The sequence below is a fragment of the Centrocercus urophasianus genome, unplaced genomic scaffold (genome assembly GCF_019232065.1).
Source record: "Centrocercus urophasianus isolate 14NV4802_14NV808 unplaced genomic scaffold, USGS_Curo_1.0 seq_30, whole genome shotgun sequence".
In the NCBI taxonomy this organism is placed as follows: Eukaryota; Metazoa; Chordata; class Aves; order Galliformes; family Phasianidae; genus Centrocercus; species Centrocercus urophasianus.
Genome location: NW_024884867.1, coordinates 10,104,510 through 10,128,317, shown reverse-complemented (window position 1 = coordinate 10,128,317; position 23,808 = coordinate 10,104,510). Strand labels below are relative to the sequence as shown.

The 23,808-nt window shown below is 41.2% G+C and overlaps 1 protein-coding gene across 1 annotated transcript in view; it reads left to right on the top strand.

Moving 5' to 3' along the window:
• Window positions 1-23,808, top strand: part of GALNT9 (polypeptide N-acetylgalactosaminyltransferase 9) — a 116,843-nt gene that overhangs the window by 60,093 nt on the left and 32,942 nt on the right. The window contains exon 6 of the mRNA XM_042828845.1: window positions 4,025-4,142. Coding sequence (XP_042684779.1) covers window positions 4,025-4,142 — 118 coding nt within the window. The remainder of the gene's footprint in view (window positions 1-4,024; window positions 4,143-23,808) is intronic.

Sequence of the window (23,808 nt, the reverse complement as noted above, 5' to 3'; positions counted from 1 at the left end):
CCGGCTGCTGCAGTCCAAACGACAAAGGGGATGTAGCCTTGAAGTGCAAGCAGCAGTAAAGGAGTAGCAAGAATAAAGTGTGAGATTTTGTAAAGATTTCTGCCACAGTTCAAAGTCAGTTCCTTTTCTTCCCCTGTGCTAATAGTCTGAAATTTTGGAGCAATTGATGTTTCCCAATTCGGCTTCTGCAGGCAATTCATTTTACATGTTTGACATTTAAGATGTGAAGAGCCTCTAACGTGAAGATTTAAATGAGGATGGTTATTTTGACACGCTGTGTCCATCACGTCATTTTCCATTTGTGTTCCTGAGAACACTGCCCAAAAATGTCCTTATCATCTGGCAACAAACTGTGTAACAAAGGATACTTTTTCAGAGGGTTTCTAACGAATTTGGCTATGCACTGAAACAGGTTGGATTTTTTTCTGCATACAAAAGATAATGCTGCATTTTGGAACAGCTAGGAAGGTGCCTTCTCTTCAGAGCTCTGTCTGGCTCCTCTTCCCTCATCTGCCGTGATTTTGATGGACTGCTCTGTTTGATTTCATGATCAGCAGCCACCAACACTGGAGTCATTAATCAGCCTCCCTCAACCAAGCACTGCACAGCTTTCTGTTTTATCTTCCTTCTGCAGCAGTGGTGCATTTCACTGTTGCATATGTTCTCACTTACCGCTCTAATATGCCATAGCTTGGTACTGCATGCAGTGAGTGTGTGTGCACACTGAGTCAGCCATTCCAGAGAGCATGTGTGTCTCACACATGGATGCAAACGAGCACCTGACATGCCCACAGGCTGCCTGCTTTGGCTGGAGCCTGCGTGCCCTTCTCACATGCAGTCAGACCTTGTGCTGGTCCACCACACTGATGGTGATGCAGCCACCTTTAGGTGTCCGATGGGCATCCTGCCTGTTCCATAAACTCTACTAAACCCTACTCCTGCAGGGCTCCAGAATGTTATTCTGCATCCTTACTGCCCTGCCATTCCTAGCCAAGCTTTTTGGGTCGCTTTATTTCCCATTGCTGTTTCTCTCCAAAGGAATTAGCATACCTTCCCTTCATTATGCTTGACAGTTTTTTTCCTGCAGCTCCTGAACACCAAATCTATCCTCGAGTTCTGTTCCTATGACCTGGTGTGACTCTTCTATTGCAGAAGGCATGATTTGTAAGAAAAACTAAATGCTTATGCAGGCTCCCTAACCTATCTGCCAGGTCAGGGTTGAGGTGCTGCTTAGGAGCCTGAATTTCTGGCCAGTGCACCCTGACTCTGGTAGCCATCCCACAGCAGCACTGCTCGTGGCCACATAGTGCCCCTGCTCTGGTAGCAGCATGCTGTGTCTTTCAGCAGTGCAAAATCATGCTATTCTATGTTGTATTTTAAGATTTTAGCTGCAAAAGCCATTTTAGTATGTTAACTTTTTACTCCTGCTGTTGATTAAATTTAAAGCTGATCTTCAGTTCTGTGAAAGAATATTCCACCCATCAATCAATTAATTCTCTCAACACCTTTTGAGGTGTTGCTAATCAGTAATACACATCCAATTGCTGTTCCGTTCTGACACTTTCCTTCTAAAAATGTCCTATTTTACTATGAAGTCTTTATCTTAAGGAAGAAGGTCCTTTTATAGGAAGCGTCTTCAATGCAAGTTTATTCTACTTTGCAGCCACGATGTGCAGAGGGCAGGCACCTTCTTGTTTGTCAACCCTTGGGTGGTGAGCAGTGCTTAGGATGTCCTAACACGGTTTTGCTCATATATCTAGTGCTGACTTTCCAGGAGAGTGCCCGATGCACTGTATTGAAAGCAGTAGGTATATTGGGGTTTGTTAGGTGTGAGAGGAACCTGGTGCTTACAGCCAGGCAAAGGTCTCATGGTTTATGAGGGGCAGGTTTGTTAAAGGTGTTTGCAATATGACAGTTATGCTGCAGTCCAGTATAAAATAAAGCTCGAAGTGCGTTTATAAATGAATGTTAGGCTTTTAGGCTGCTAAGGCAGACCTGAAACTTTTACTCAATATTATCTGTGCTTTGCAGATAGAGAAACAGGGGCAGGGGAAGGTGATCCACTGAAGATCAAATGAATGACAGAGATGAGAGCAGAGTTGAGGTCTCCTGAGTCCCAGCACCGTTACCAGCTCACTGGGCTGTGCAATCGCATTACACTTAGTTTACAGTTGGATCAGTCAAAACACAGGAAAGTTAAGGGCCTGGGCTTGATGAGAACTAAATGTCTGAAACTCTGGTTGAACCTGATAGAAGTCTTGGCATGCACTGTTCAGAAAGCTCAGCAGTTCAGCTCCTGGACAGTTTCTTCCATTGCATCAGGATGTGGCTGGGGCAAAGCCTCAGGCTTTTCATTTCCAGCCATCCCTGCACCGATCACTGTCCTGTTCAGCTTCCAGGGTTGCAGCCGAGCAGATGTGCAGATGTGCAGTGGCTATAGGAAGCCAAATTCAAGTGGAGATACATTGGCAGTGGAAATTTTTTAACTGGTGTCTCTGATGAGCAGGATGTCATTTCTTCTGCCATTGCACAGCCATTGTTGCTCATTCCTGAAAACATTTTTTTTCAGAATATGCCATGAGGGCTTGTGGAGTCTGTTTGCATTTGCATATATTGAATGAGAAAAAATAAAACATAGAAGAGAGGGAGGGAGTTGCAAAGGTAGTCCTCACTTGGTCTGTGAGTGATGATTATGTAGTTGCATCCAAAATATATTTCCCACCCCCATTCAATTAACAGGTTGGTATTTTAATGGACAGAGCTGGAAACTGCAAAAATCCATCTCACAGGGAGAGAGATTGCGGCACCTGAGAGCAGCCTGCAAAGCCTACATGTTCTGCTCCTCATTAGGAATTGAGGGAGAACATCTTCAGGGGAGCATCCTACTGCTTTAGGGAGCTGCCTCTGCAGGATTTTTTTAGGGAGCTAGAAAGGAAATGGATCCCAAATCCCAAATCCCAAACTAGTAGCTCCATTTTGCAAAGCAGTGGTGCTCTAGCACTCACCCAGTGACGTCTGTTCTTAGCTTTATGTGCATAGAAGGCAAATGAAGATAGTGGCTAGGGCTGTTTCTCCCCATTCCCTTCCCTTTTTGTCCTAAAGAGATACCTAAACCCTCAAAAGCTTGTTTAGTTTCAGAGCTGTTGAGTTTTCTTTCTTTGGTCACGCAGTTCTTTTATTTCAGTTTCTAGACCTAATTATTCCTTGGATGCCTAAAAGTGATTTTTCAATGATGGAGGATCTCAGCTTTTGTTTAGGCAAGTCTGTCAGACATGACTACTATAAACAAGGATACTATAAAGGAACTATACTAAAGGAACTATATGACTACTATAAACAAGGAACTATAAACAAGAATACACGTTTTAGGAATTAATTTGTATCTGTAAGTTTCATCTCTCACAAAAATCCTGGTATGTAAGCATATACATTAAGAGAAGATGATGTTCCACTCAGCCTCAGTTTCCTTTGACCTTTTGGAACAAATGGGTGCAGGAAGATGGCTTCCCTAAGGCTGAAATTCCTCTGTTAGAGTTGATTCCAAGAGAACCAAACTTCATAGTGATTGATCCGTGGCTCTCGTCGCAGCCTTAATTTTAATATGTGAGTAAAGGGAGTCCTCATTTCTGAGAAAGTTTATGTTATTGTGCATTAATCTTCAAATGAATCATCATCTAGTTCTTGTTCACCACTATCTTGAGCAGCACTTCAGCTTCAGTGCGTTGTGTCTATAAACCAAAGGAGAAATATACCAATGTTTCACTTACTTGAAGAGAGTACTTAACCTCACATCCCACGTGTGTCTCATGGACAATTGGCCCAAGTGTGTCTGGCAGTGTGCTTGTTTTTTGCATGGCTCTGATTCCACAAGTCACTGTCCATTGGAGGATGGAAGTACACGCTAGCAGATAAACTTTATTGACTTCAGGACTAAGTAATGTTTTGCGTGTGTAAATTTATTGTGAAATGGTTTCTGTAGTAGCTAAAAAATGACTTCATTTTTTTCTTTAATCTCTCTGTGCAGGACACCAGCCATGATTGGATGCTCATTTGTAGTAGACCGAGAGTATTTTGGTGAGATTGGCTTGCTTGACCCTGGCATGGAGGTCTATGGAGGAGAAAACATTGAATTAGGCATGAGGGTGAGTAAGAAAGAAGACACTTTGTGCAATGTTTATTTGCAAAGAAAAATGGGAGCCCGTGGCCCAACAGAATTGCTGCCTGACTGATAGGCTATTATGCTGAAGTAATTGTTACTGCAGTGCTATCTAGAACTGACATTCCCAGTAAATGGATGCTCCTGGCCTTACTGGCATTGCAAAGACTGATAACAGTCAGAAATATGGTCCATTGGTTCGTTTTGTCAGTGTCTGAACTCAGTGAGACAGATTCGCCGCCTTTCCCAGTAGCTGGGTTTGTGATAAGAGCTGTGCTAAGTCTGTGTGTGCTCATTGTGCAGATGATGATATACGTATGTTGTCTTAGCAGATGCAGTGGTAACAGAAAACTGAGGCCAGGCTGAAAGAAATCAGCTGTAGTGTGCTATGTACTGCTCATAATGAAGGCAGTGGCATTTTAAAAAGTTAATGGTCTTCTTTGTAGAGTAAGTATTACAGGGTATAGGTATCCAATCCTGCTGGCCTCAAAGGCTGTGAGAATAATGTTGGAGAAGTCACAGAGTACACATCTTGAGGAAGGCAACATTGGCAAACATCAGCAATCTCAGAAGAATGTACAGAAATCAGTATACTTCTGTGTGCATCCATCTTCCCAACTGCCTCCACCCCTTTCAGCCCGGTGCACGAGGACTGCTATGGAATCAGAACTGAGCACCTGGCTGTCTGCACTAGTTAGGATCTGGCTGAGCTTTGGGTGGGAGGGATTTGGGAAGATGTTCTTACATAAAATGACACTTCACAGATGCTGAAAAGGTACTGCAGGATGGAGGGATGAATTTTGCCTGGTTCTTACTACAGTGCAGAGCATGGACAGATGGCTTCTGCACAGCATCAGGCTTCTGAGCCTATAAGAGGTTTGATAGTTGTGATCCTTTGCCCTTGTTTTCAAGGTGCTCCTTTCCAGCAAGTCCTTCTAACGTCCAAGGAACCTGCCATTGCTTAGCACTTGAAAATTAGTCTACTTAATGTTGCATGAACACAGTTTCCTCATTATAAAGCTTGCTGTTTAATTATTTTCCCCTTACTCTTTATTCCCTATTTCACAGTAACACGTCCCTAGCGTGTGTAATGTGCTCATTAAAGCATATATTCTGCTCACACTGAAACACTGAGCATCAAATTAGTCCATCCTTTATCCAGCTCTTTTTTTCTGAAATGATTACAGACTCCTTCACACCAGTGGGCTGGGGGAGAAGGTCATCATCGCCAGCACTTGTTTCCACACATGGGTGTGTGTTTGTTATTCCAGCATCACACGAGGGATAGAGTTTTTAATGGCACCGTGCAGCTACACTGCTTACACTTTAAGGTTCAGAATTCACACAGGGGACAGAAAAACCGCTACCACAAATCATCCAATTTTCCTTAAGAGGGTCAGGCTATTACCAGGATTGTGTGAGCTTTCCTTTATCATTGTGCAGGGCTTTCAGCTGTTTGAAACTTTTTCCACATGGCTGCTTCCAGAATAGATTGAACGCTCTGGCGAAACTCTGGTGTGGCTGATGAATAAGTCTCCTAAGAAATCTGAAAGCTGTCGCTCTTCCTTAGATGAGAAGAACTTGCTGGGTACGATTAGGGCTCCTGGTAAACAGAGGCAAAGGTTTTAATAGGATTATGAAATGGCACTTGCTTGAAAAGCCAAGGATTTGAGTCTGCGAGGACGGATTTTCAGGGGAAGGGAACATGTTCAAGTTGTAAACACAGAGGATCTAGAAACAAGTTCTCAGTCTTTGTACTTTGGCACTTTTTGGTTGTGTTTTTGTCTGCCTGTGTGTTTTTGGTTGGCTTGTTTCTTTCTTTCTGTATAAGGAATAATGAACCCTACTCATATGTGTTTGAGAAGAGCTCCGTGAAGTTTAGTCTAAAATGAGCTTGTCCGTAACATGGACATTTATCTGCATTCTCAGCCTGAATCTAGCACAGTGAGTAATGTGAGGTGTGCACCTGGTAACCCACAAGTCCTGCACTGATCCCCTCCTTTGTTCTCTCTGAGGTGTCAGAAACCAGCAGCATGAAAATGCACAGAGACCTCCTCTCTTCCCTGAAGGATATTTATGAAATCACTGTGAATTTAGAAAGATTTTTTTTAACTGCAGAATCTCAAAGTACGTTGCAAAACTCCTTCCTTTCCCAAGGCTGATCCACACAGGAGCTGCCACAGAACGTGGCCAGCTGCAAACCAGGGCCTTGTTCCTTGTGAGTGTGACTGGGATCCTGCTGTGTCTCCCTGTGTGCAGGGGAAACTCTGCCAACATGGTGCAGTACTGGAGGCTGCAAGCTGAGCAGGGAGCAGAGGCAGGCAGTCATCAGCCTGTCCACAGTGCACGAGGGATGTTGCTGCCCAGTGTGACTCTGACTGTGTGGAGCAATGAAAGACAGAAAAGGAAAGTGTAAATGGATGAGTAAAGAGCAAGAAATAATGGTGGTGGAACGTGTTCAGCTGAAAACAGGCCCTCTTTTAAAAAGCTGGAACACTAATCCTTTAAACTTCTTTGCATATTATCACCATGTTATTACTAAAGGAAAAGGGATTAGGCTCAAAGTGTCTGAATTAGATTACACTGCATCTAATGAACCTTCCTTTAAATAGTTTTCATAATGTGAACTAGGGAAAGGCAGTGCAACTAATGAGCTGATTTGGGAGGGTACTGTTTGATAACCCAGCTAATCCCCCTCAAATCTATTGTTTATTAAAAAAAATGATGATCTTGGGTATTCCACTACTGGCTTTTCCCTTTTCTAAATTCCAGAGATGGGAATAGTTAGATAATTAACCTAGGCAGTTTTCTGTGTTGACTAAGCAGTGTGTAAATGGTCTGGGGCTACCACATGTATTGGAAATTGGACCCAGTGCTTTGCAATTCTTTATTTAACTCATATTCATCTTTCTGCTTAAATCAGAGCTGTGACGTTCTCCTGACAGCTTTGCAATGAGGCCAATGTCTGCCAGGCTATGGAGGTTCTGCTTTGGTTGAGAAAAAGCAGCAGCCATTCTGGGAAACAGGAGGGAGTTGGTGTTGGTGCTGGAGTAGGAGCTGGACTTGATGATCCTTGTGGGTTCCTTCCAACTTGAGAAATTCTGATTCTATGGGGAATTCTTCTCAGTGCTATCTCAAAGATTTTAAAAATAGTTATAAAACCAAAAATGACTTGTCCAGTTGAGATTGATTTGTCCAGTTGAGATATCTTTAAGAAATCCTGTGTTTAAGAAGTCCTGGCCAGAGAAATCCATTGGAGGTATCCATAGGTACCAGTGTGACAACGTAGTTCTGTAGCTGATAGTCCAGCAGGGCTCAGCTGGATCCTTAAGGTTAGTTGTGACCACAGCTTGTGCAGAGGTGTCACACGTGGCTTGTGCCAGGTTGGGCAACTGGTAGCAGCGTGCCTTTGGGAACACACAGTACCTTGGGATTGAGAAGAATGCCTGAAAAGAGAATAAAAGTTCAGATTATTTGCTCTCTCTGCTGTTGTGATTTCATGGTGAGCAGTGCTCAAGCAGCCTAGCTGAAGGCAGACCTGTTGTGTACAAAGAAATGCAGTCCCAACTCAGACCATGCAGAAATACTGTTTGTACTGCTCAACATCCTGATGCAGCTGTACTGGAATTTCTCTACCAGGAAATAAAACCTGTTACCTAATGCACTTTCTTGCACAAGCAAATCATACTTTCCAAATTTATGTGATCTGACCCAGCTTTGCTTTCCTTAAAAACAGATGAACTGTATTTTCTCTGAGCAGAAGTGCTAATGGCAGGTTGTTGAGTAGTGAATTCCTGACCTGATTTTATTACTTTCAGCTAAGGAGATTTAGATTCCTTTGAGCAGTCAGTGTTTTAAACACAGATTCTGGGCTGGTATGCTGTAATAAAAATGTCACAAGATTTATGGATGGCAAATTTTAATTCTGAATTCTGGATGCTTTTTACCCCGGTGATTCATGAGGTCAGACTCCCTTTGCCCTGGAGCTAAGAAGCAGGAATGCCATTTTAGAGAGTTTTTCAGAATTTCATGCTATTTTTCCCACATGCTGTGATGGAGTAGAAATGAAAATTGCACAAAAATACATGTTAATCAAAATGTTTATCTCAGTTAATAAAAAAGGCTTTATTTTTATTTTGACCTTTTCTGAGCTGCAATTTTTAGTATAAAGAAATTCCGGTTCAAATTTAATTACTTAAATGTCATCTAACATTTAAGTATTTTATTAACAATTCCTAGCTTCTGAAAATGCAGTTCACAGTGTCCTTACACATGCCTATTCACAGTGGATTGCAATAAATCAGCATTTTCAGCATGAAGTTAAATGCTATTAAAATGATTGTGCCCAGTTATGCACAGAACTCTGCATTGCCTGAGCAAAATCCTATTAAGTGATGTAATCTACTGCTAGTTGAAGTTACCCCTTTGCACAGGTTGCAGAGATCTCTGTGATAAATCTCCCAGTCTCACCTCCCAGATAAGCCGTGTAAGTAAAGGTGCCCTCTTTTCCATCTCCAGTTTAATTTAGCATTTTTATAGGCATTTCCAAAGGTAAAAGAATGTTAAGGTTGTAAAGTCAAGTACTAAGAAATCATGAAAGGATTGAATTCACGGTGTCTGGATTACATTAATTTGCAACTCCTTTTCCTCTTTAAAGGAGGGATTGGAAAAATCTATTCTATGGTGATGTGCATATATGAGGAGCCAACTCCTCTGCCCATCTAAATGTTCAGTATCTTTCAATTCCTGAGAAGTTACATTGATTCAAACAGGATGAGATTAGGCTTGACATTTGTATAATGCAATACTGCATTCTGTCTGGAAAAGGAGACAGACTTGGTTGTAAGTGGAGGTGGAGATGCTCTTGCAGACATTTTATCCCAGGATGCTGAAGACACAAGTCACCCCCAAGCCATTAGAGATGGCCTTTGGCCCATAGCAAACATTTTGTGTCTTCCTTACCAGAAATTTCTATATTCATAACTGTACTCAAAATGGAATTCACCATCTTTTTTTTTCTGGGGAGAGAATCCATCTCCCTACCTGCGTGCTATGTCTTTGAACCAGATGGTGCCTTTTTTAATTATTATTATTAAATTGAAAATAACTGTAACCTCAAATGGAAAACAATGTTTTCATCAGAACATAGTGCAGTGGTGCTCTAGCATGAAATTGCCAGCAAACTACAGAACTAGAGCTTGTGAATACTGTTAAAAACATTTTCTAAAGTGGAAGCATTGGAAATAGCTCAGAAAAGAGCATCTGGCCATTTGGCTTCAATATCACATCATGCTCCATCGAGTGTAACATTTTATGTTACAAACTCTTTCATGTACTAGAACATTATAAAAGCACGAAGCTGGAAATTTCAGAAACAGATCAGCAGCTAAAGAACTGAGAAAAGAGAATGCCTCCTTAGTCCTCTCTGCTTTCTTCTCAGCCATTTCCTGCAGGTTTCGTCTAATACGGGTTCTGCTGCAGCATCAAGTGTGAACTGAATGGCAGTGAGTAAAAATGCAGAGAAATTGTGTGTGCTAATTGTGCTGAGATTGAAATAGCTTTCCCCTGCCTAATGATGAGACTGAACCAAAAGCCTGGAGATGAGCTGCAGCTGGTGAGAAACTTCCTGGTACAACCTGTTTTCTATTGAAAACCAAAACTCATCCAGGGCTCCAAATGTTCCCTAGGATCTTTAATTTTGATGATGGTTACTGAAAGCCTGACTTGGGCTGCTGTGTATCCAGAGGTTCCTGACTCTTCCCTTAGCTGCATGCCCAGCACACCTGGAAAAAGCTTTTTGTCAATGAACTATTTTGAATCTTTTTCAGAACTCTTAAAAATGTCCATAACATATAAATCTATTAAAAATAATTATGTTTCATGGAAAATATAAAAATGGAATGCAGTGTGTAAGGCTATCTGTTGTTCTCAGAGCAGGAAGAAGCCCATTTGCTAGTTGACTTTATGGCTAGCTCTGCAGGAGGTTTTCAGTCCTTCTCTGAGACCCTGGGCAGCACTGGGCAGAGGCCACTTCTTGGCTCCAGTCATCAACTGTCCAAAGGGGAAAAAAAAATGAAATTACTCATCCTACTGAAGTTTATCATTTCCTTCAGTTCCACACCCTTTAAAAGCTTTGTGGAATGTATCACGGCAATGTTTTGGGATATGATGTGTGCAGTAATACATCTTCAGATCATACTGACTGCCAGGAGTGGGAAACTTGATGGCACCCATTTGCACATTTGCTTCATACTTTTTTATTGTTATTGTGGAGCTGAATATCAATACCTGCTTTGTTTCTGCATGAATAACATTATGAAAATTAAGGAGTTTTAGTACAAAATGAAGGAAATGAACAAGAATTCCAATAAGATATTGAAAGTCTCTGGTAAAACATCATCAAACTCTCTGATTTTGCATCCTCCATTGGAGAAGTACTGAAACAGGGTGACTGAAAGGCTTTGTTGGCACTTTATTGTAACTTACACAGCTCCATATGTAGTGTCAGTGGTTGTGCACTGCAACTATTTTAGATCCATAAGGAAGATTATCTTTGTATCACCATATGTCATTGTTTGTCCTCACTGAATATCAGATTGGACTGCGTGGCAATGTTAGGCACATCTATGCCCAAATGCACATATCTTCACTGGTAACTTCCTCTAACACAGCACAAAGGTGTTAGCTATTTCAAACAAAGGGAGAACCAACACAGAATGGCAATTCTGTCATTTCTGTTTCTGTTCTAGGCTTAGAAAAAGCAAATGCAGCAGAAAAAGTACTAATACTATGTACAGAACTTACAGTGTGAAAAATGCAGTCAAGGAGAACTCAGGGAAGTATCAAAATATGACTGTGAAATCTGCTGAATTGCAGAATTCAAGTGTTTTTGGCTGTAATAAGAAGGTATTTGTGTGTTTTAGCAAAACTGTAGCTGTGTATTTTTACTTGAAATGGAAGAGATTTTTTTTTTTGTGTGTCTAGTAGGGTGTCATTTTTGTTAATGTCTTTGTATTAACAGAAAAATAGTTAAATAAATTCGAAGTGTGTTGTGCCCATAATTCCTGGCCTGGTCTGGAGAGCAGATAAGTACATGTATCTCCACCCAGCAGAGGAAAAACTGAGCCAGGAGACTAAAAATGTCCTTGTAGGACATTTGAGTGTCATTTGATGACAAAGCTGAGGCTGGAACTATTTTAAATAGACTTCATTATATTTCCCTACCAATTGCTCTGATTTCCAAGCCTGAAATGATTTCTGTAGGATGCAATACATGTGTGTTAGAGGAACTGTACTTAATGGCTGTGTGTGTTCAGGTCTTGACTGAGTGATGAGAAGGCAAGAGAGATGGACTAAGTGAATTCCTAAGCACATTCCTGGGTAAGAGGGCACACTCAAATCCACTCTTGAGATCTGTTTTTCTGTTGCTGCTTCCAGCTGGCCTCACCGGATTGCATTGACAGGTCACAAGGTTTCTGGTGCATCTTCTCCCCACCCGCCCCTGAGTACTTCAACCTTTCGTGCTCCTTGTCTGGGCACTCACTGCTATTTGCTGGGCCCAGTGAGACTTGTGACAAGTTCAGCCCCAGTTAGCTGCGGTTCAAGGTCAAATGAGACTTTAAAGTATGAATAAATGTCAGGGTTTGCTGGCACATCGATCTCAGTCTTTTTGATTACTGCCAGATTGCATGAATAAATTAGCCTTGACAGGTGCGATAAATTGTATAGACTACTGATCTCCAACAGTAAATGTTAAAGAAGGACGTGGGAGGCATAGAGGGGAAAGTACCCTCTGCAGATGCATGTATTATACAAGGTGAGTTTTGATAGGATGCTTCAGGGACAACATTTGGGCACAAAGAGGCCTTTTGTTCACTTGAAGGTATTTGCCAAGCTGGAATGCATCTCCTGCTGAAGTATTGCTTGGCTTTGTTAGGAGGCGTTTTGTCCCCATGCATTAAGAGGAGGTTTCAGCTGCCTTGCCCCCCAGCTGCCCTACCTACCCAGGGTGACTCTCAGATGTGTTGATCCTAGGCCTTCTGGCTCTCATGTCTGGTCATGGGCAAGCAGGTCTCTAACCAAAATAGAACTGGAGCAGAGGGCATTGGAAGTAGCACTTCACATGTGGTGACAGCGTATTTTGGACTATCAAGCTGTAATTTGTTTGCACGTTAGATCTTGTTGTGAAATCAACACAGATAATTGGAGCAATTCGCGTAACTCATAGTATATGCTTTCTTCTGCATGATTTCTTGTATGACATAATTGAGATTTCTTCATTTCCCTCCTATATATAGTATAGAAATCAATCATTATTTTGTTTATTTTTAATTGCTCTTTCGTTGACTGCTAACTGAGCATGTGACTACCAGAAAGTCAGTCTTTTTGTCACAAACATAACTTTTTTCTGTGTACTTTCATTCCCTTAAATAAGCTGCTTTTTGCAGCACCATGCACACAATGTCTCCCCAGATCTTGATAACTCATCTGCATGTCTCTGTATATGTGTTGATACGCATGTCGAGGTTGCAGAGCAGTGCTTGTTCTGGGCCATCCCTCCCTTCAGGGCTTCTGTGAAATCCTTGGGTTTGCATAGAAATGCTGAACTTCATAGCATGATTAATTCAAAATGCACAGTTTCAAATACAGAAATATTTTTTTCTTCAAAAGCAGGAATGTAAGGAAGTGCAATATTTTGTAGCATTAGATTTAAAAGGAGAGTCTTTGTTTTGACTTCAACCAATTTTCTAAAATGAGCAGATCTGCCTTTAAGGGGGCTTTAAGTTTCATTTCTCAATGCTTTGCGTAGCTGCAGCTCTGTTAGTTGTAAATATGCAATCATCACGTTGACGTGAATGACTACATTAATATGCATAATCAATAGCATATATAATTTAAACAGGACTATTATAAATCTGTCCTATATATGTCATGCTGTTTGTGTGCTGTGACAAACTCTTACACACTCAGTCCATGCAAAGTGGTAGAATATGAAGGAAGGGATTACAAAAAAGCATTTTTCCTTTCAGAGAAATACCTTTATTCGTATAGAAATACAATTATTTAGCCAGAGGTTGAGAAAGAGAAGTCTGGGAAGGAAAAGGTGTTTCCTGTCCCAAGAACTCCAGCAGAGGGATGGTGTGCATCGTGCACCGTGCGTGTGGTTGGTGCCAAGAGCAGCCATGAGAATGGGTAGAAGAAAGATCAGCCACAGTGCTGAACCCTCCAAAGCAAGTTACCTAATGAGAAGAACTGTGAGAATGTGAAGTAGCTCTTGCAAGATTAGCCAGTGCAGGCAGGTGGCTCCAAGCCTCAACATGTGTGCTTTTCTGATTGCTGGCTGGGAAGAGGGGAAATGTTTACAAAGCGGTTGGGAAGGGGATGGAGATAATTCTTCCTTGGCCCTCAAAATACAGCGCTAGATTTAGAAGTGAGGCAAAGAAACTGTCAAAGTAAATAGATAAGAAAAAAGCAACAGGATTCCTAGAACTGGAGCTTCTTAAATGCACACCAGATGTAGCAGACAGGGGATTTCTCATAAGGGTCAGAGCATCCTCAGTCAAAAAGGCTGCATTGATTATTAAGGATATTTTTTGCACGCCCACAAAAGTGCTTCTTGGAATGTCTGTTGTTTTCAGATCTTGTAAACATTAATTCTCAAATGGCAAACCTTTAAAGCTTCCGAGTAAGCCAGAAGATGAGCCTTGGGGGACTTATTTTGTGCCACGCAATATAATACAGTGAGAGTGGATTCGCATGATAAATTGTGGCTGTGTGATTTGCATGCATTACACTGCTCTGACTTCTCTGCTCCTCCCCAGTGATCCCCTGCTCCAACTGATGTGCCGCTTTCTCAGGAAATTTAAATTTCACTCGCATTTAATTTTTGTCTTCTGAGCCATTTTGCTGATTTCTGTTCTGTGGCTCTGGGAAGAGGCTGGGCCATTGCACAGACATTTTACAGTCCAAAATAAACAGCTCTCCTTTCCCAGCCTTGTGACAGCCAGACCAGGAAAGAGAACTAAGGTTTCTCTCCCACCTTGCCTATCCCTTATACAGACACTTGATGGTTGAAATGTTATCTTCCCATACAATATAGACATTAGCAATTCATGCATACCTGTAAGGTAGGTGATGAACCTGTGTGGATTTTAATTAAAATATCAGTAACCAATTCCTCTATAAAGACCAATAAAGTCTTTATAGAGGACCAATAAAGACCTGGGTCTGGTTGTATCAGCTAATAAACATATTTTATGAGATCAGGTGCCTGCTCTCTAATAGACACACATAGCAGCTGTCAGATGTTCATTCTTAATAGATCTGTTTTGACCTATCAATTAAAAACTAGTGATCATTCAGTATGTCTTGAAATTTTATTTAAAATTAGATTCAACATTCTTAAGCTAAAATGCCTTCTGTATGACTTTGGCCAATATCAAGCTGTATAATAATTAGTCACGGTCATGTTTACAATTCATGACCAGAAACTTAATTATGAGCAATGCATGAATTTGTGACAATGTTGCTTAAATTGTGACTTAATTGTAAACAGGAAAATAGCTAAATAATTTATTCTAAGTGATTAGTGGCATCAGTCCAAGACTCGCAGTTCAGTATTTGCAGCTCTCCTTTTCCTTCACGTGTATTCCTTTTCTGTTCCTTTTTTTTCTTCATCCCAGTTGGCACCCAACCTTCTTTCAGTCAGGAGTAGCAGGCAGTCAGATCCTCCTCTTGTGTACGACCCTCCCTGAGTACGAGGACCAAAGATTTAAAAGGTGATTCTTTCGGGTGTCCAACTTAGTTCCTACAGACTGTAGGCATTGTACTTCAGCAGGAATTTAACTCTTAACGTGGCTGCCCAACAACAGGAACTTCAGGTCATCGGTGGCACTCAGGACTGAGTCAGCAAGGCACTCTAGAGTGGCAACTTCATATTTTTCTATGAATCCTTCAGCCAGGTTCTAGTGACATTCTTGTATTGTCTCTTGATGCTCAGCACTCCAGAAAGTCACTCGTAAAGGTCTGTTTGTGTCTCATCCTCAGCACAGGACGAAGTGTTAAATGTCATTGACCGTGACAATGTGGCACCTAGATTTCCAGCCTAATTTTCAGACTTTATATTTATTGTATGTTCTGCTATATGTGGGCATGAGGAATCGAGGAGCCTGATAAACTGCTACTGGGGTTCATTTTCAGAGTAGTGTCTGGCAACATAGCTGGGCAATTCTCATTAATATTAATAGAAATTTAGGAGATAAATCTCCTTGAATAACTTTTAGAAAATTTACCCGTAATGTGCCTTACATTTCAATAGGCCGAGTTGTGTTTTGAAATTACATTTGTGAAGGGTGATGTGATAGGTATAATAACGAGGGATATGCAAAACCCAGTAGGATGCATATTTCTACATGACATTGGAGGTTTACAGTACTTTTAAATCAGAGCATCCTAGAATACTATTTATGCAGCCCCCTTTAACCTTAAGGGGTAATTTTTTTCTAAGTGATCCATGGGGGATTTGACTGTTAAATTTCCATTAACGCTAATGGGATTCACAGTGTTAGAAAGCAAGTTCTCCACTAGCTGTGCTGTAATTTTACCCCCTGCAGCAATTAATCATGCCCATTGCACTCTTTAATGGAAGTATGAAGCAGATTATCGGGCTAATCATGATATGTGATCAATGGACTCTTCTGCAATAATTGCTTGCTGACTAGTTATAACCAACTCAGTTTTGGGATTTTATAGATGAGTGGCAAAAGACAGGGTGCCCCTATCACTGTTGCATGAGGATTAAAGACAGGAGGCTATGAAATTCACCTTTTTCTTTCTTTCCCCCCCCATCTTGTGTGCTAGGGTAAACCTATGCCATCTAACCATTGGTTTGGATGTTTTTTTTCTCTCTGGCTTTCTCTGAAGGCTTACCACTTTATCAAAGTGCAGCTTTGGGCTGAAACTGTCCTCCTGAGGATGCTCTTCGTCATGCATTATAGTATTATGGTTAAAATAACTGGCAAACATGCAAATCCAGGAGCACCATAGAAAATCAATAGCATTTCTTCAGGCAGAACACTAATTTGTAGCTACTCTGCATGACTGTGTCTTTTTCCTAATGAATTCTCCAGTGCAGAGGTGCACTAAACAACAAAGATAAATACTGTTGTGCAGAGGAGCATAATACAGATTTATAGCCTTAACAGAATTCAGAGTGCAGATGTTTTGCATATAACCAAGATTGCTTTATGAGTTTTTGCAAACAGGGGTACCTGTATTCCAAGATTTTTTTTTTAATTCCCCAATGGAATTTGAAACGAATGAAGTGACAGAAACTTTGTAAGTACACTTTGGCACCATCCAAATGGCAGTGTCCTCCACACCCCAATGCAAGTGATTCAGCTCTTCTTAAAAGCTGCCTGCTAACATAGGGTAACTTTGAAGCAGAGGCATCATTGGAAACCAAATACTCTTACAAGAGCTCTTAAGCAATTTTGAAAATCCCTCCCAGAATATGTATTAAGTTAGCCAGGCCCCAGCTCATGAATAGCTTTATACTGCCCTACTCTGTCATTTGGCATGGAAACATTTAGTGCTTTGTTATTAATTCTTACATGTGCAGAAGCTGCTTTCTGCAGAAATCCTGATTATTTTTTTTCTTATGGGGGAAAATAAAACTAGCTGCTTCTATTATGCTACATTTCCATGGAGGAACCCTACTAATGTGCATAATATACAACAGCTGGAGGCAAGTGACGATCAGTTGCTTATACCAATGGAGGCCCTGCAATGAGCAGTTTACAAAGCTGGATAAGTAATGGCAGTCCATGAACAAGGCACTCCACAGAGAAGCACGCTGACATAATTTTGGCTCCAAGCTTGATTCTCTTTGGTTGGTACTGGAAATCTATATAACACCTTTCCTTCCTGGCATCTTCTACTTTGAGAAGGTTCGGTTCATTGCAATAAGGAATTTCAGCTAAACTGCACAGCAGTCAATGGCCTGTGCAAAGGGTGGCCCTGCCGTACCTGGTCTCACTCTGGTGGGTGCTCCAGGACGAGGCCTTCGAGGTCATTTGTCACTCCCTGACTCTAGGCAGGGTACATGTACTGATTTGTAGTTAATGTGGGTGATCTCTGTAGCCTTTCTGATCAATCCAACCTAATTAAAGGAGTAATTCTCAGGGTTTAGGGCCAATTTACCTTTCCAAAATGGGATGAATGCCTGGAGCTCAACTAATAATGAGTAACATCTTAGAGCCAATTAAGTGAAAATGAATCAGTAGAGCGCATTAGGCTTGATAAAGTTCAATAGGAGATAGATCAGGTATATTTTTCCTCATTAGAAACTCCTATGTTTTATGGAAAGTTGGAAAACAGCAACTTCTCACACAAGGATTTCAAGCTCTCATTCCTGAAAGCAGTCCATGTCCTTTAGTTCCAGCCAGCATCCTCATGGTTTCCCAGCACTGAGCTGTACTTCTGAGGGGTTAGGGATGCAGAACAGCCCATATGCAATATTTTTCTAGATGTTATTTTAGCAAATGTTCTTGCAGATCAGCCCTCATCTATGAAAAGATTCTATTAATAAAACCAGCTGTGGAACAGGAAGACAGAATGGTGTTATTTGTAACTGCAAAACCCTTTCAAAGCACTATTCATCATCCAGATAACTTACTAAATGGTTTCTGAGAAGAACTATTAATTAATTGAGAAGAATGAGCCACATTAACGTTTGTTTATTGCACTGTCTGTTGGCCTTGGGGGCTTGGACCTGAAGAGAAATGCCATGAAGAAACTGAGGGGTAAATTTTAGCTGTCCTCTCTGCGAGCAGAACACTGTGCTTTGTACTGTGAATACTGGCTTCCATGAAGGCCAGACATGAAGGTGCTGAGAGTCAGTTCTGCCCTCTTGGTGCCCAGTTGACTTCCATCCCCTCCAGCAGAAGGCCCTTCTATTTGGATCTGCCAGTGAGTTTTTGTGTGTTTCTGTTTTCCACTTAATTCTTAGCATTTATTTTGCACTGTAACTTTTTGCTTTGTTTCTGGTGTTTTAAATGTATTTCATATCAATCTGTCTTCTAGAAGCAAATGGTTCGTTCCAAGAGTGAAGTATTGGAGCTGCTGCCATTTTCACTCCAATTGCAGGGAGATCTTCTGAAGGGCTGAGGCCATTAGTATCATCCTTGCAGAATGAATTTGCACAAAGGCTTGCTATTTGTGGCTAAATTACATGCTACCAGGATGTAGCATAAAATCTGGAGTTGCTGTGTAATGAGAAATGTAAGGACACATAAATGTCCTGGCTTACATTGCACATGGTTTGCAGTAGCTCTAGGAAGCTGCTCTTGATAGAATTGGTGTGAGATCTCTGTATTTCTGCTCTATCCCTTCCCTCCTGACATTTAAACTAATAGAATTGTATTTGATTGCTGAGTCAGTGACTCATCATCAGGAATGAGCACTTTGACAACCCTCTTCAGACCAGAAATCCTCTTGCTCTCCAGGCCTGAGTCACAGCATATCTGTCGCCTCTCTTTAGACTGGTAAGTTTTCTTTTCCTCAGTACCAAGAGGTTCCAGAGAGAAATATTTCAATGGCCATACTCTAATTAGATATATAATACTGTGAAAATCAATTTAACTGGGAGGAAGAAAACATTCAGTATGATGTAATGTAAGCATTTGGTTTTTCTTCTGAAATAGGATAGATTTGAAGCATTTATTCTTTCTATAATTTGGTTTTCCTGTGAGTAATGCCCTTTAATAATCACTATATTAAAAACAGATTTGTTTTCCCCAGTCCTTCTCTTGTCATTCATTCACATATATCCCTGTTTACATGTTGGCTTGTTTGAGCAGAATCACTGAGGTTTGTTTGTTCAAAAATAATACGTATTTGTTTGTACCAGAGGAAACCTGTTTTGGTTTTGTCTTAGGGACTTTTGTCTTAGACGCCACTTTGCCTGTAGCAAACTTTATGGAATCTGAACACCCAGCAGCAATAACAGCAGCCTTTGGTGTTCACTTTGTGTGTTCATTGACTGCATCAGCAGGGTTTTACTGCCACTGGTAGGACAGACAGGGACAGAAAGGTTTGCTGGCCTCGTGCCCTTGCAAGGCAAGGTAACCTGAAGCGGTGTCAGTATACGGGATGAAAGCAGTTAAAGGCTGCAGTGAAAGGATCTGTTGGATGACTACAAAATAATCACATAGCGTAGTAATCTGTCCCCAAACATTTACAGGCTAATGATTGTGCACTGCAGCCAACGTCTCAGCCTCCTCTGCTTTAAAGCTTTCTGTACCATCCTTTTCCGACCTGATGGCAGCTCCCTTTCCTCTCCAACAGAAAGAAAATGTGTCTCCTTTTCCCTTAGTCTGCTTCATCTAATGGCAGCAAGGTTGGAGGTGTATCTAAGAATATCACTTAGCACACAGAATTTTGTATTTCTTTGCTGCTAGCATATATGTAAAGCCTTGGTTTGTTCTTGCATACAAAGCATTGGTGGAACAAGGTGAACCAATTTGGTTTTCAGTTTTCTACTTGAAGTGAGGGAGTAAATAAAAACATCCTGGGTCTACCTGAATACTGAATACTGAAATAACTGACCACACAGTGGCAGCCTTTGTTACTGTATTTCAGCCAGTTTACAAAGGGCTGGTGAGGCTATTTGTGCTTTCTAACAGGCTGTTCAGAGCAAGGTGTTTCTATGTAATATAAACCCTGGGCTCAATCCACTGCAGCTTTTCATGTGGGATACCCACAATGTCATTCTCTCAGCATCTGTAATCAGATCTGCACTGCTATTTTTCATATAAGAAAAATATATAAGAAAAAATAATTGAATATTTCAGATGCATGAACAGAGCTGGCAATTGTGAGTCTTGCATGACTTTGTCATGTGCGGATGGGAGAACATAGCTAAGTGTGTGATGAGTGTATTAAATAGATCTACGACATTTCTTTTAATAATGAGATCTAAATCAGAAACACAACTCTGTGTTAGTTTGCAGGTTTATTTTTGATTAATACCTTATAAAGAGTTCTTACCAGCAGGTGCTGTGGGCAGTGATTCTGGGCTGGTCAGGTGCACGAGCTGTTCAGGACATGTGGCCCTCAGTGCTCAGAGCTGCGTGTGTTTGGTTGGTTGGCTGTGGTTGGCTTTTGCTTGGTGGACTTTTTGTTGTTTTGTTTTTAACAAATCCTGGGTGGGGTGCTGGAGGCTTTATGTGCACTCGTTTCAAGTGTCCCCAGTGAAGTTGTTTTCCTTATCTTTTGTCTAAATATGTTTACCAACTCTGGTTTGAGACTGCTTTTCCAACCAGCATAAATGCATTTCGCTGTTCAGTGTTTCACTTCAGCATTTCAAAAAGGTAACAATAAACTGTTTACTTGTATCAACGGTAAAGACTAAATCACTCCCCTCAGTTACATGTCTGTGACAGATTTCAAAGTGTTTTCAGAATTTGACACATCTCTTCAGAAGAGGATGTTAAACTAATGTCTTGCTGATTTGACAGAGAGAATCAATTCAAAGTGTGAAGCTAGCAAATATGTGCAAAGTGACTCCAGGTTGCTAAACCAAGATCTTCAATGTAATGCTGCTATACACTCAAGCTAGAGCTTTCACAGTTGTCTAATACATTTATTTAATTGTGTACATTCACTTTGATATCTTACAGTTAAATCAATCTTAATTATCCCTGTCCTGTAAAGCCCTAAAATACCTGGCCCAAAAGGAAAAATATGTGTTACATTGAGTCCTTGGCCACTGGAACCCTAAGGTGGATTTCCTGCTATGCCTGGGCCACGTGCTGCTCTGGTGTCACAGCCAGTGACTTTGTCCATGGGCAGATTTATGTACCATAGATCTTTTTGTCAAATTGGTGAAAGAGGCAAAGGAGTTAGAGGGAAAGTGAGTATGGAAGCATCACCTACTAAAGGTCATGCAGAAGGCAATGGGGATGGAGCTGCAGTGGCCAAAGAGCCCAGGCTTCCTGAAAATCCCGTGAGGACACACTGCTCTCAGTTTTAATTTGAGGTTGTCAAATGCAAATTCAGAGTGGGGAGGCATGGACATGAGGGCACAGGTAAATCTGGGTTGCATTCTGCCTTCAGAGTCATGCAGATTAAAAATTTGGTTCTCATTTCATTCTCCCCTATGGCTATTTATTCTCATTCTGCTTTTGGCAACCTGAGTCTTCCTCGAGAACTTTCAAAGTATCTGGTAGAAATGGTAGCACAACTTTTGGAGGCAAACTTCCATGTAGGATGAGAATCAGCTTGAAGTTCTAGACTGTAATTGTTATTCTGGCCATTAGATCTGCAAACCTCCAGCTGAAGATGGACCAAGAAAATAACATTCAGTCTCTTGATAGATGTCCTCTGATTTACAGTGGTGACACGAAGCTAAGAACTGAGTTATCATCATCACTGGATTTACTGCAGCACTGCAGTATCTTTTTTTTTTTTTTTTCCATAGTGTTACTGTATGATTTTTGCATGATCTAATAATTTTTCATGCACTTCTGCTATTATTTGTCCAAGATTACATCATTCCCATTAGGCTTTTATTTATCTGTCCTGTGTAAACCTGCTGATATTGCATTTTTTTTATTCCTGAGATGTCCCAAAGCTCTGCTATGGTGAGAGATGATGGGGTTGTGTCTCATTCTCAGTCAGATCAGTGTGCTTTCCTGGAAGCCAGCGATGAGATGCTTCCTCACACCTGCCTTAGGTGTGCACTGGGAAGCTGTGATGTGCCCTGATTTTCAGCCTAGATTTTGTTTATTCTTCAGTTCTCTTAAATAGACTTGAGTCAGATGCATTAGCAAATAAAAAGCCGTTGATGCTTTTCTAGGCATGGTCCTTTTAGAACTGTAATCCTGAAGAAAGCTGAGAGGTGCCAGACTAGCTATTTCTGTATTCATGTACCGGAGAATCAGAACAGCTTGAATTTAGAGCTAGGTTCAGACAGCTTGGAAATGCTTCGTGCCTTTGGAACTCATACTCTGTGCATGTGCTGCTTGCTCCTTCACTTGCTCAGAGGACAAGCAAGAGAACAAATCTAGTTTGCAGTCTGCACCCACCATGGGCCAGTTCCCAGTTCTATGGCGTGAGGAGAAAATAAGCTGTTCTGAAGAAAATGCAAGAGAAATATATTACTTACGATGTAGCCTGAGATGCCAAGATGCTTCATATTTTCCAGAATCAACTTTGACAGAAGTCGATTCTTTCACTAGTAGCATCTAGTAGCAGTGTTATGGGACCATGCAGGCACAATTAAAGCCATGACAGAAAACTTACAGTAACTGTTAAGCAGCAATTGAGAAAGCAAGGAAAGAGGAGCTGGTGTTTGGGGGCTGAGAAGCCTATTCAAGTGAAAATTACTTTAGGAGCTACTACACTAATTTTTTTTCCCCACGTGCCTGCATTATCTTTCTGCCTCTCAGAACATCCTCGAGTATTACAGCAGCTGAAACTGCTGGAGGGGAACAGCATGAGAAATAACAGAAAAATAATCGCTTTGTAAGAAGTGGGGGCTGATACCCAGAGGCATCTTGACGACAAACAAGTAACAAATCCTTCACACAAAAGAGAGGTACTCAAACAAGGCAGCATGCCTGCATGACACCAAATCCTGTTGAACAGAGCTTCTCTTGTAAGCCCTGCCCACTTGCTTACAGTAGGTAAATACTACTAAACATTTCCAAAAGAAGCTTTAAATAAAAAATAAAATTTGAAAACACGGAGTCTTGGCTGCTTGCCCAGTTGAATGCCCAAGTCATATTTTGACAGGCAACCAGTAAAGATAACTCAGAAGAAAACTAAGGGCCAAGTGTTCTGATAATTTAGAACTGCCTGGATGAATTCCGAGCCCCCCAAAATCAACTGGAGTGGAAACTAAGTAATTTTATTAATATATTCAATGCCATCCTAGCTTGCAATTTAATGTCCCTCCCTTTCTCTCCTACCTCCCAAGCACAAGTGCAGTTGCACACATCTGTTCTTTATGATGCCAGACGTGCGACTGATTTAAGAAGAAATCAGTAAATACAGTGAGATTTTCCAGATGACACTCAGTGATCTGGAAGTTCAAATTCCACTGAATTTCTGCTTGGAAATTTCACTACTAATTTGACCACAGTTCCACATCCTCTTTGCGTGAAGTTTGCACTTAAATAACACATCTCATGCTTGAGTTCATATTTCTGTTGCTGCTTTTGGTGAGGTTTGTTCAAAATGGAATAATCTGGAAGCCAGCACTGTGACAGCTCCCCTCAAACAGAAACTTTGTGGAAGTTGGAACTGAATTCAGTGCTTAGGTATAATTTCAATGGTATACGATTGCCTGGAATTAAATAAATATTTAGGCCCCAATTCAGCACAGCCCTGGACTGCCTCTTAGCTGTGAAGCACTTCAGTCCCCTTGATGTCAACAGGAACTGAGTGCTTGGTTAAAATGAGGCACGTGCATAAGGCTTTGCTGCATGGAGGTGAATGCAGGCATGCTGTGAAGCATCCTGCCTTAGCTAGTGGAATGACTGCCTGAAAAGCAGCAAGTGACACATTTGACAGATGTCGTGGCGATATTCTGCACAAAGACACAGCAAAGGAAACAGCCAGTGAGAAAGCAGCAGGGAAACATTCAAAAC